This window comes from Dipteris shenzhenensis, chromosome 2 (assembly GCF_047967505.1).
Source record: "Dipteris shenzhenensis isolate YYH24624 ecotype China chromosome 2, Dip_SZ_1.0, whole genome shotgun sequence".
Taxonomy (NCBI): domain Eukaryota; kingdom Viridiplantae; phylum Streptophyta; class Polypodiopsida; order Gleicheniales; family Dipteridaceae; genus Dipteris; species Dipteris shenzhenensis.
The window spans coordinates 40,267,911-40,282,017 of NC_141597.1; the positions used below are offsets into that span (position 1 = coordinate 40,267,911).

At 38.7% G+C, this 14,107-nt stretch overlaps 1 protein-coding gene across 1 annotated transcript; it reads left to right on the forward strand.

The window, feature by feature from the left end:
• The first annotated feature begins 3,528 nt into the window (after positions 1-3,528).
• On the forward strand, positions 3,529-3,867 carry LOC147904755 (ethylene-responsive transcription factor ERF019-like). The gene has a single exon (XM_087392322.1). It carries the CDS (start codon positions 3,529-3,531, stop codon positions 3,865-3,867), a length of 339 nt encoding a protein of 112 aa, XP_087248448.1.
• The last annotated feature ends 10,240 nt before the right edge of the window (positions 3,868-14,107 follow it).

Sequence of the window (14,107 nt, forward strand, 5' to 3'; positions counted from 1 at the left end):
TGTTCATTGTGATTCACCTTTGCCTCATTGTTCAATCCATGAAACAACATGTGGTATCAGAGCTTGATGAGAATCCTAGTGCCTAGGAAGAGTATCCACAAAATTCCAAGAAGTTTTCCTCTTCCCCAAATGCAGTTTCTCTTCTACCTTCCTTCTTGAAATGCCTTAAGCCTGTTCTCCACCTACAAGCCATGATTGCTCATGCCCTCTCTGCTGTAGTTTCCCCTCGTTAAGCCACACTTCCACCTAGGAGGAATTTGGGAATTAGAGCTTCTACAGCCCGTGCTGCCTCCTTCTTCAGCCCATGCCATTTCTAAGAATTGAGCATGTTGGAGCCACCATTCCTTATATGCTTTGAGAAGAACTTAGGCAACTCTATGAGCCACGTGCTGGTGAAATTTGAGTGCAAATGGTCAAGTGAATGAGGAGAAATCGATGAAAAATCAGTCGGTTTAGGAGAAGACATGGCTTTCTTAGTTGAAGAAGATGTTGCTTCCCCGGGGGATGTGATGCGCCATTTTGCCTCAAATTTGTACTAAGTATTCCCTTCCTAGGTACCTTTAATTGTGCAGCAAAGGCCCCAAGTTTGATGCTATGTGGAGTGAGGTATCAAGCCTCCAAGGTTCTTTGTTTTTTGCAAGCATTTCTAGACATTTCTTGAAGTTTGATGGTCTACGAAATGCTAAGGTGATGCTTGAAGTATAAAGTGGAGTTGAAGTACAGTTCAAAGATTCAGAGATTGCCTTTTTAGTTCAGAGAATGTTCTTTGAGGTTCAGTTGATATTGATTTCTTGACAACATGCCAAGTTCTCAATACTCTTTCAATGATAAGCACTTGAAGAAGACTACAAGAAGGAAAAAGTACAAGGTAAAGAAGACCCCAGTTAAGAGGTTGTGGGAGATGCCAACTGGTTATGCATGTGCCAATAAACTAGGTTTTTTTGAATTTTTATTTAGCAATATGCATCTATATAATGAAGGCGATTTCTTTGTTCAAAAAGATTGATCTTTTGTAAAGGGATTAGACACTTCCAACCATTAAATTGGTAAGACCTTCCCAAATGGCCTCCAAGATCAAGATAGATAAGTTTGAGGGAGAGGGTTTTCATACTTGGCAGATCAAACTAAAATTTATTCTCATGAAAAAGGGGATCTGGAAGGTGGCTAATGGAAAAGAAAATAAACCAACAACTAGGGAAGGAGAAGCTTTATGGCTTCCTAAGGATGAAAAAGCACTAGCCATAATTGCTCTTGGATTGAGTGATTCTTTTATCCACCACATTGATGGCTGTGAGATTGCTCATGCTGCATGGACTCATCTTCAGCATGTTTTTGGAGCACAGGGGAGATGTTCTAAGTTTAGCTTGATCATCAAATTCTTTGATCTAAAATTTTATAGAGGAGAATCCATCTCTTCACATTTAAATTCCATGAAGAGCATACTGACTTAGTTATTTGGCATCAAGTTTAATCTCGATGAAGACATTGTAATTGCTATCTTACTTAGAAGCCTAACTAAGGAAGGAATATGGCACTACTGTCACCACACTCACAATATACTAGAGATTAATTTGGTGGAAATTGAGGCATCCCTCTTGGAAGAGGAAAGGAAAATCAAATAGAGAAGTGACTACGATCTTCCCAATAGGGTTGAACATTGTTCGACCATGATTGTGCATATCAAGATTCATTTGGTTGTCTTCCCAATGTGGTACATCCTGCATTTATTATTCTTAGCATGTGGTGTTTATCGTCATTTTAAAAGAGAAAAAGTACACTGTGCCACTAATTTTGCATCATGCTTCTCAAATTTTGCATAATTACGATGTTTGAAGGGGAGTAGTTGTGGTGGATTGTTTTTGAACAATTTTTTGAAAGCCATTTTAAATCATCCAATTGAATCATCCATCTTTCACAAACATTAAATTGAATCATCCATCTTTCATGAACACATGTTGATCTCATCATCCTCATCTTTGTGTCTTGCCACGGGATTCCCACTAGTATATAAGAAAGGACAATGAATAATTAATTGCTCAAGTTTTGAACATGGTTAAAGTATTATTTAGTAGTGTGTGTAACATCCCCTGAGTTCTATGGAATCGAATGAAGAGAGACTTAATATGTACAAGAAGAGACCTATTTTCTGCAATTGTCCCTCTAGAAGGATGTGAGGGTATAATACAATGAAGGGGATGAGGGAGACATGCAAGCAGTTGATCATAGTTGAGAGCCTATCATGTAAACCAAGGGCCTTTCTCAGCCTTCATAGTTAGCCATGAGTCTAAAGTTGAATAATAGGATGGGCACATTTGGCTTAGGATCAGAGTTCCATTCAATATTGAGTACAACCATTAAGTCATATATTCACCCAGTTTAGGAGTGACCTGGATGACAACATACTATTCGAGACGGGGAGGGGGGAACGGGTGTCTCCCCATACAATAATGCAAAAAAGTTCAAGTCATAGCCTTCTTAAGGTTGGAGTGAAGGGGGTGGAGGTGTGCAGGTGACTGGTGGTAGTCGAGAGCCTATCACATTGACTTAGGTCCTTTCTTGATCATAGAGCTTAGCCATCAGGCGTGATGGTGACTAGTGAGCAAGAGGAACCATCCCCTGCCGTTGGTGATAGAACCAATTGAACCGGTGCTTCATCCAAGCAATGACTTTGATAGAGTGTTTAAGTTCTCCTTTTCCCATTTAAGATAAATTATAAATTATGTTGCCTTGAAAACCTAGTTAACCTAAAGGTGTGGCCAGGGAGCCGATCCCTTTGCTTGTAAGTAGCTTCAAACGATCATGGAACAAATTGGGCATGGGAGCCTTGTGAGTCCATCTATAATTTGATTTGGGAAAACAAAGTAGTACCTAGGGGCTGTAGCTCGAAAGGATGTGGAGGATTGACCTATCCCTTGTGCTAATATTAGGGAGGCTGCTTCCTTCCATCCCAACTAATTAGAAAGAGTTCTCATTTTTTCATGTTCGAGGAGATGCTATGAACATTTGAGAAAAAACTAACCTTTTCCCCCCCTTTTTTGGAGGGGATAATCCTAGTTGGTCAAGCGAACACCTACAAAGGAACGATTTTCTTCTTAATCAAAAAAATACCTCTTTTGTTTCCTGGTCCTGTTGTGAGAGGCAAACTCCTCTCGAGTAGAGGACTCAAGCTCCACATTTAGGGTCGAAGTCACACATGCAGCCATTTTTGACAAGTGCACACAGGCTCCATATTTATGACAGAGAGGCAAACTCCTCTCGACTAGAGGACTCAAGCTCCACACTTAGGGTCGAAGTCACACATGCAGCCATTTTTGACAAGTGCACACAGGCTCCACATTTATCACAGATGCACCCATCTTTTACAACAAAGGAAATACTTAATGCCGAAGTTAGTGAATTCAAATTGAAAGAGGGAATGGGAGGACAATTTTAGGGCAAGCTAGGCGTGGACTCCTCGTTTTGAGCACTGAGGCCGACTACCATCATGATATTATGGCACGAGCACCTCACGACTTGTCCATCGCTACAATGTGTCCCGCGCAAGCTGCACCATCTAGAGTCCGAACTCATAACTTCGTGGGCGTCCGAAGAAAGCCCACTCGATCCCGGAAATGGATCGCAGAAATACGAATCCCCTCTAAACTGCGCCCATCCATCAAAAAAGTCCTTTGGTTAGGTACTTTTCAAACTCCGGAAGAAGCTGCCGTAGCGCGGGATGCAGCTTACGTGTGTTTCCACACCCCCCCTCTGAAAGACGTCCTAAACTTTCCCGACTTTCCACACGAGAACAACTTCACGAAGGAGGTGAGGTCTTACGAGCGTGTTATTGAGCTGGCGGTAGCAGCTGCCCGAAGATGGGCGGAATAGCACCGGTAAGTAAGCCTTCCTTTACTGGTTAGAACTTCTCGAGCTGCAATGAAACAGCATCGTCACTTCTAACTACTGGTTTGACCTCACATGGCAGGCTCGATAGCTAGTTGCACCCGGGGATCATTTTTTGCTGCTCCGGCTACGATTTTGCGACGGCAGGCCAATACGATGGCCCATAGGCGGGATCAATGCATGGGTGCTTGGATAAGGCTGTGTCACTGTAGAGACTGTAATTTCATTTTCAACGAAGACGAAGCTGCTCGGAGCACGCCCAATATATATTATTTTGTTCTGCATATTTCTGGCATCTCATCGATTTTTTGGAAGTTCCGATAAGTACCAACATGATTAATGCATAGTTGCTTTCTTTCTTTTATATCTGTGTCTCCCATGCATGCTCTAACAATTGGACTCGCTTATAAGTAGCGAACGCGAGCAGACTCGCTCCCAATTACAAATAATACAAGTAGGCGTGTCGTTGAATGAAGTTGAAGCCAAACTGCGTCCGCTGCCAATATGATCCTACTACACGCTCCTTAAAATAAATTGTAGTTTGTACGACGGGTGCACCCTTAATGAGCTGTGTTTTCTAACTTATATTTTCTAACCTAGACTCCTAATGGACAAATCTCGATAGCATCTGAGTCCCCCTTTCTCGATTATCCCTTTTGCGTATATTGCGAGGATTCTCCTCGTGCTCAAAATTTATTTTCCAACTGTAGTAAGATCGTTGGCAATCTAGCTCCCATTCCAGGGCGACGGAGTATCACTTCTGCAAGCAAGTGGCATCTTCTAGCTTGCAGTCACTATCTTTCCTTCATAATCTTCCGCAATAGTTGTCTAATATTGTAACCTCCTTAGAGTGATGCTCTCTTTGACAAGTTACCTTGAAAGTAACGGTAATCATTTTAATTGTGAAATAGTGTGATATTTTTAAACAGATTTTCGTGTTAGGCTTTTGCTCTTATTTTCTTAGACTCGGGTTGTATGTCTTTCAAAGGAGGATATAAATTTCATGATGGCTTCATTGGAATATCGTTTCTCTAGAATGGAAGAGCCCTTTTCGAATCATACAAATGCATTGCTGTTGATAGTCTCAAATTTGTGTGCAAAGGGACCTTGGGTGTATTTAAAGTCACTCAAAATTATAGTATATGTGTTGGACAAGGGAGTTTTTTAAAGCTATGTTTGTTTGGAAGCTTAGCATACAAAGAGACTAGGTTATTAAATTGATTTTAGAAATTCAAACTCTCTAGTACTGACATATATTAACACAAATGATATGTAAATAAGGCTTTTAATTAATCCTTGAATGCATGTAATATAGTCACCTTGAAATATTTAACACCCGTAGAATTGTTGTTTCCACTATTTAGTAGTATAAAGATCTCATATCGAGACATAAGGGCATTTAAGGAAGTCAATTTCCTTTTATATGTAGCTTTCTTTGAGTCCACAATTCACAACCAAAGGAGTCCTATATAGGCAATGTGTACTAGCCTTGCACTCATGTCTTGCACATAACATGATCTCTAATATTTGTTCATTAACGCTTCACTCTGCAAAATATTTCTAGATAATCCTTTTAAGTTATTTGCACTCTACATTGTAGGTTTCCATACACACATTAATAGGGAAAAGAAACATATAATCTCATAGTAAGTTTAATTTAGAATGCTCAAGTAAATCTTCTTTTGATTGAAATTTTATTTATGCATGTGACATGGAGTGTGAAGGATACAACCTAAGGTTTTTTTTCCAAACTCTTTTTCAACAAGTTCTCCTCACAAATGTTGTGATATTGCAAGTCACAACAGTCAAGATTTTAGCTAAATAGTAAAGCTTAAATTTAGAAATGAAGGAAATTTCTTCATTGATAAAAGAGTTCTTTGTAAAGGAAACCATTCTTATAGGAAGAGAGAAGTGGTGCCTTGCCACCCCCATGCTCTATCTTCAGTATCTCAATATTGATATCAATCAAATTATATTACAATCACAATCACAATCACAATTTCAACCTCAGTTGGAGGTGGAAGACAAATCTCAATCACAATATCCATCTCTGAACCTACATCTAGAACCCAAATCTTGAACTCAATCAAGTTTCTGAATCTCAATCTCTTTCAATGTGACTCAGAGTTTGTGTGCATGAATTTTCTTTTAAAGTCTACCTTTTATTAAAGCATGAGTTCTTGTTGCCCAATCTAGTTTTTCCTTTCAAAAATAGACCCATAGTCATTGTTTAGCAAGTCTCATTTTATAAATATGAAACAAACTAGTAAAGTGGTCATATTTAGAGATCCATATTTCCTAAATTTTTTGGAATCCAAGAATTGTCAGTATGAGAAGTTGGAATCATCTCTTGATGGTCTACAACTTTTATCTTCATCTTAATCTGCCAAAACCTGCCATTCTAGGTCTTAAATTTGGATTTTAGAATTTAATGTAGAAATGGAATGAGAAAACCATTCCAAAATGATTTGCTATATTGTTCTTTTGGCCATGAAAACAATTTTGCAATGTATTGAAATTATAGCTTCATGAAAGCTATACAACTCTTTCTTATACAATTTTGCAAAATGTATTGTCTTGCGTTACATGTTTGCCTTTCGCAAGGGGCTATCACTCTTGTGGCCTTTTTCTTATGGTTTCCATGAATGGTGGAATCACTGATTAGAACTCTTGTTCCTAATTTCTAAAACAAAGCTCTATGAATGGATGAGTTTTCCACATTATTTTTGTTAAGAAGAAAAAATGATGGTGTAATTGAAAGCTTATATTCCCTTGTATAAATAAAATTTTGAAACATTCATTAACATTTCGCATGCAAAGGGGTATGTCCTTCGAATACGTGCAAATTTGAATGATACAGTTGCAAACGTGTTTTCTGAAGATTATGCATGATACTAGGTGAAAAACATGGTTTAACGCATGATCAGCCATGCAAACTACACTTTGCATGTTCCTCAACATAGATGATATTGACACATGTGCAAAGGGCGATGTCCATCGGATACATTTAGATCTGAATAACATACTTGCAAGTGTGTTTTTTTATGATTATGCATGACACTAGTTGAAAAACATGGTTTATGTAAAAAAATTTCCAAGACCATCATGATCTCCCTGACCTTTATTCGTGATAAATTTATTGATAGGGGGTTTTATAAATAAGCATTGAACACACGTGATATAGAGGGTTAATAAATAGTGATCTCCCTGAGTATACTTCCTTTCCAGCCACTAGAAGGTCTTCTTTGAAGTCTATTTTTTATGCCTTTGTTGGCTACTATGGGTGTTCTCGAGAATTCTTCTCTTGCTACATTTGCCTAGTTTCCAGCCTATGGTTGCTTCTTTGCAGTAAGGTACCTCCTTTTAGCCCATTGCTCAAATTTTGCAAGTTTTTTTACCTTGTAGCTTATTTGAGGAAAATAAGCACAAGTTTGCCTCTTTCAATACTGTTTAGTTGTGTTGATCTCCCTCCGGCTATGATTATGTTAGCTATGCCTAATTTCTAAAAGCTTGCCTCTTTTTATTACATCTCATTGAGATTATATTTTTTCATGAGCTTATTATTATCCTTGCTTCTAGTTGAAACAGGAGCTTATTATACTTCCCATTGGAAGAGGAGCTTCTTATCCTTCCAACTAGATTATACTGTTAGTTTCTTTCACTCTAGCTATGATTATGTTAGTTGTGCCTAATAAGAACAAGCTTTCCTCTTTTTATTTCATATGGCAGAGATTATATTGTTTTATGAACTTATTATTGTCCTTGTTTCCAATTGAAAGAGGGTCTTGCTATACATTTGATTGGAAGAGGAGCTTATTACCCTTCTGGTTGGGAGACATATTAAGACAAATGACTTGGTGGAACATGATTTCCTTCTTGGTGATCAATCTTAGGGCTAACAAGTTTTGCTATTCATGCATATAGCTTAGGGTTATCTAATATCGACATGAACACACAAAATAGCACATGTACTTTGCACTATACTTACTGCATTATGATGCACTTTGCATTGTATCATGCATACAACATAGTACCTGTACCTTGTACTGTACTATGCATACATCATTATCTAATGTGCACGTGGTATTATACCTTTCTACTATCCACATGCACTTTATTAATCTAAGTTGGCCTATGGGCACTCTTTGTATATATATTTTATATAGATATACGTATAGTAGCTCGGGTTTTTTCCTTGTATGCCTAAAGGGTTTTGTCATTTGGAACTAGTGGACCTACTTTGAGTGAAGGTGTTAGAACTATATAGAGCTTTCTCCTAAATGAACCTAGCTCTCAAATATATATATATATATATATGCCTATGACCCAATAATACGATCCATTATTATGGGAGAAAATTTGTGTCTCACTGCTTTCTCCCTCTCCTTCCAAAAAAAAAGTTCATAGTATCACAAATCATGAAGATAATATGGGATCTAAAATCCATGTAATAATCAATCTAGGCATTCAATTTTGTTGTTGTGAAATTTTGGTCACTTCATTACAAATTGTAGTACAAGTTTATTGATCCATAATTATCAAACATATCTTGTTTGTATCATTAGTAATTTAAATAAAAGCATACAGATACTCTTTCATTTGCCAAGCAGGATCTCAAATTGTAGCCCCATTAAAAAAAATTGCATTTATTTCCTTACGGACTCATTAATTAGAAATATTGTCCCTCGTAGCTTATAAGTAATTCTTCTAGTATTTTGAAGCTTAGACCATAGCATAAAACTCTCTTTCTTATGCTAATAAATATGGTTGTTTGTGGTCTAGATTTTTACTCTTAATGCATCTAGTCTACCACCCTCTAGAAGCACTACAACTTTTAAAGTTACTAGTATCTATCACTAAAAAAGGGTCACTAGCATCCACTACTTTTAGCATTTAGCTACAAACATAGCCACTTTAATGTGTAATAAGATTGTGCCTACTTCTATCTCCCTCTCATGTCTTGTTTAGTGTTCTTTGAGCCTCCTTAGTTCTTTGAACAACCTTGTGTAGAATACACTTAGCATGACCCCAAACACTTTTCATGGTATCAAAGCGTAGGTTTAGCTCTTATAATTGTCTTAGATATGGTTGAGAGATATATTGAGAGAGAGACATAGGAGTCATATCCATCCGCAAAGAGATTCATACTCGTTGAGTTTCATTTATCGATGGTGTTTGTGAGAGAATATATTCTAACTAAGAGACGAAGATTCATTAATAAAATGGATCCTACACTCTAGTGAACTTCTCACACATGACTCCAACGGCTCAAATATCCCTTGCATGGGCCAAAGATTGCCCACAACCATGTCTAGTAGCTCCAACATCTCTATCAACTGCCATTCCAAGCAGCATCATCTACAACCCTTAGTGCACAATGGGCTTAATGGCCTCTGTGCAAAGATAGCACCACAATCTGAATGCCCAGAATGGCTCCTACTTTTGACAAAGACCCTCATGCCCACATCTAGTAGAAAGGCATGGCAACCGATGCTAGGAGTAGACTCGACAACTCAAGACTCCTCCATGACGGCTTTCTCAACAACCTTGGCAGATGACTTCCAAGCCTCGACACCAGCTTAGCTAGCAGCAACAAGCAATGAGTAGCAACCAAAATAAGCTACCTAGAATTGGACGAGGTGAGTATCTATGATCCAAGCTCGTACCATAGGGGTGATACAAATGGAGGCAGAGGATGCGACCATGCCTTGGTGTGGCTCCAAAGTGAGGTAGATGATGAGATTGAGGCCCATGGCATAAAACGACATCCTCTCGCAAGTAATCTATCAGCAGCATGGGATTTAGATGTACAACAATGCCTCTAAGGTAGCACCAACTACACATGATAAGACAGCAAAAGCACTTGCTATAGAGCATAGCAACCTGGCCAGGTTAGCAACATCAGCTCAGAAAAACTCTTGTAGGAAAAAGTGCCAATAGGGAAACAAAATCTTTTTCTCTCTTAAGGAGAGATTGGGGGAGGACGATTGGAGAAAGTGGGCCCATATATTTAATTTGATGAATGTGAGCCATTGGATCATTGGATTTGACAATGGAGAAATATGGATCATTGAATTTGAAGTAAGAAATATGGGCCATAGGATGACACAAATCCATTTCAACCATCACCTCATTTCATTCCACCCTCTTCTTGATTCCAAATTGTAACCTTAAATGCTCCGAGTGGTAGTCTATGAGATTAAGAGCAGACCATCTACGACTTGCATGACATTACTAGAATTGATTACTCTCTGGTAATTAGGAAATGGAGGGGCAAAGGTGAAATGCTTCATCTTCATGGCAAAACAATCAATTGATCATTAATGTCAATTCCACTTCTCCATTTTCCTCCTTCTTCCCCAAATCTATGAGAGCTCTATTCTCTACCTACAAGTGACCATTGCTGAAGCCCTTTGAGCTGTAGACTCCTAGTGTATGGGCCACCTTCCAGCTACAAGAAATTAGAGAGTTCTCCTATGTACGTGCAACACCAACACAAAGATTGCTCAACTAGGACATGATATTATCTTGCTTACATTGCCTATGACCTTGCACATGGCATTACAAGCCCTTTGAACTTATGTTCATGGTCCAATTGATCTAGATGGATTTAGAGAAGAAGATGAAGATCACAATATGAGCCAAGAGAAAGATGTGCATAATGACATCATATGGGAGGAAGATGGAGATCACGATATTGAGGAAGAAGCTGACGATCATCAAGAATCACTCGAATTTATTGAAGAAGATGATCAAGTCTATGGTGAACGTATGATGCTAGAGTACAATGATGATATAGGAGATCAACTTAGTATAGACTTGGAGATAGACTTGTTTGGCACACTAGACTTGGCTCAAGATGAAGCCAAGTCTCAAACATGGGCATGAATATATGAGCTTCAAACTTGATGTACATGCTCTTGTACTTTTATTCTTTCAAAGGATCAAACATGTATGAAAAGCATTTTCTTTTGTCATTGGGTAAAACTATCTTTAAAGGTTGGTATGGGGAAAAAACTCTCTATAAAACGTTGCTATATAATGGCCTTATACAAGTCTGGCAAGTGTTGCTATATAGCGATGTTTATAAAAGTGTCGCTATATAGCAACACTTTTTAAGCCCGCTTTGCATACCAATGATTAGCGCCCCACGCGTGATAAACATCGATGTGTAACCGTCGGAAAAGGGCCTATGCCTTGTAGTATTACATCTTGGGCTCGCCATGGATGGGGTGAATCCTTTCGGCTTACGCTTGACATCTTGGTCGACATGGTCCATAGTCTTGGTGAATTACAATATCCCACCATGGCTAACAATAAAGAAGGGACACCTCATGCTTGCACTACTTGTGCCAAGGAAGTGCAAGGCCAAAAATATGGACGTCCACATGGCACCTTTGATAGAGGAGTTATAGATCTTATGGAGAGGAGTGTGGGTCTTTGATATTTCTAGAGCTTCTAGACATACCAATGATATTTTGGTCAGGGGTATCTTGATGTGGAACATGCATGACTACCCAGGATATGGAGAGTGCGCAGGTACGTGGTTGTGTCTTTACATGTATAATATAGGATTATGCTTTTATGACTCTCTTTGGCATGCATGTCTTATACTAACACATTCATGCACGCGTGCAGGACTTGTTATGAGTGGGTACCAATGCTTGTCCTGTTTTTGGACTGGGTTTAAAATCACTTGCACGATACTCCAATCATATGAGGAAAAATGTTTATGAAGGTTATGCTCGATACCTTCTGCTGCACCATCTTGCACGTGGAGGTTAGCTTGATCCACCACCACCATATTTGAAGGCAAGTGACTAGATTCAGGCTTGGAGGGTGAATGGAGAGGAGTCTCCTCGAGGTATGAAGAGGCTATCAATCTAATTTCACGAGCTTCCTTATTGGGGTCAGTTACAAATCAATCATCTCTTGGATCCCATGCATATCTTCAAGAATGTGGGGACCACTCGAGAGGAGTGTGAGAAGACTTGCATGCTATGAATAGGATGTCTCATTTGTGGCCCCAAGTGCATGCTTCGGGAAAAGTTGTCCTCTCAAAAGCAACGTGCATTCTCTCTACCAGAGAGGAAGCAGCGATCAAGGCAGACATTGCCTGTTTTCAAATACCCACAAGGTACATGCATTGCTTGAAAGGAGCATTTTCAAAGGGTAATAAGCTTAGTGGGCTCAAGACCCATGATTGGCACAAGGTCTTACATGTATTCTAAGCTGTAGGATTAGTGTACCAATAATCGTGATGCATTAGTGTAATTATGATTATGTTATATTATTGACATGACTTCTTTGTTGCTTTAATAGTTCATCCTCCCAATTACATTAAAAGGGCGCTTACAAGAAGATGTTAGAGATGCTATATTCAAGATCAGTGGTATTGTGAGGTATGCTTACTATTAAATCACATTGATTGCATTTTATTCAATTTAAGTTGAATAATCTGTAGACTAATTATATGAATCTATCTTACATGGGCATGTGAAATAGGTGGATATCTCAAAAAGAGATCTCCATATCAAGCATCGAGAAGGCTAGGGTGGAATCCATCAAAGCCGTATGCTTGCTTGAGAAGCACTTTCCCTCGATTATTATGACAACTTAAGTGCACTTGCTTGTGCACATAGCTGATGAGGTGGCCATTGCAGGTACCGTTCATAGTCGGTGGATGTTTTTTCTTGAGCGGTTTATGAGAACTTTGAAGGGATTTGTAAGACAAAGAGCAAGACCAGAAGCAAGCATGGTAGAGGGATGGCTTGTTAAAGAGTCATTAGTATATATCACAGAGTTTCTTGCATCCACAGATCCCAATATGCCGCAAGCTTGGCATAACAAGGATGATGATAGCATCATTAGCAAGGTTCCCCAAGGAAAAGGGATTGAAAGAAAGATGAGCGATAAGCAAATGGAGAAATTCAATAAGTTTTGTATCCTCAATAGCAAGCAGATGCAGAAGTGGATTGAGAGATATGAAGCGGCCAAAGCAGAAAGAATAAATGCAAGGATGAGATTCAGAGTAATGTACAGGCGAACGCAACCAAATCCACGGGATCTCGCCCTTCTCCCCACTCACATGTCACTTGATTGGCTACAACTGGCTCTACGTAAAGCCGAATGCGATGGAGAGACAATAAGCGAGTGCAAGCGAGAGTTACCATTTGGATGTATGATGCATGTAAGTTTCTTACCTCTTGACATAATTAAGTAATTATTTGTGGCAATATACACTATAAAATAGATGCATCTTCATTGTTTTAATGATGCTCTTTTGTAATATAAAAAGTACAGTGCATTATGGTCATATGGATGACATTTTTGCATGGAACGCATCGATTCAAAGAGTCACGTATGATTATGGAGTCATGGCTAACTTCACACAAGATAGCCGAGCAAGTGCTTTGGATACCAATCTTCTCATAGTTGGATTATTATGAAACCATACACAAAATTTATGAAATTGATTTCAGACGATTTAGTATTTTCATTCTTAAAGTAAAATGGTTTAGAACTATTTAGAACGGTCCCCATGTGACAGTGAGAAAAGATAGTACTAGTTTCTTTGCAATAGACTCCACCAAACTTTGGATCAATGAAAGTGATACTTTTGTTCTTCCCGAGCATTGTGAGTCGGTGCATACTAATGATTTAATTAATCGAAGCTTTTGTTTTTAAAGATCCATTGATACATGTACTTAAGCATAATTTCATATCTATAATTGATGTCATTTGGCACCCATTTTCAATATAGGTGGTTTTTCATTCGGATCATTCTGATCAAAGGTGGTACGTGATCCAAGTTGCACCACGAAGTAAGCAACTACCAATGTCGGATCCAATTGATCCGGATGGATCTAGCGAAGAAGATGAAGATCAAAACATGAGCCAAGAGGACGATGCGCATAATGACATCATATGGGAGAAAGATGGAGATCACAATATTGAGGAAGAAGATGATGTATCATCAAGAATCACCACACTTTATTGAAGAAGATGATCAAGGCTTAGGTGAACGTACGATGCTAGAGTACGATGATATAGGAGATCAACTCAGTATAGAGTTAGAGATAGACTTGTTTGGCACGTTAGACTTGGCTCACGATGAAGTCATTGATGTAAATGCTCTTCATTGATTTTTTTCATCTCAAACTTGGATATGAATATATGAGTTCAAAGGCTTAATGTACATGCTCTTGTACTTTTATTCTCTCAA

Coding starts and splice junctions, on each gene's coding strand:
- LOC147904755 (XM_087392322.1), top strand. CDS start 3,529: ATGTGTCCCGCGCAAGCTGCACCATCTAGAGTCCGAACTCATAACTTC.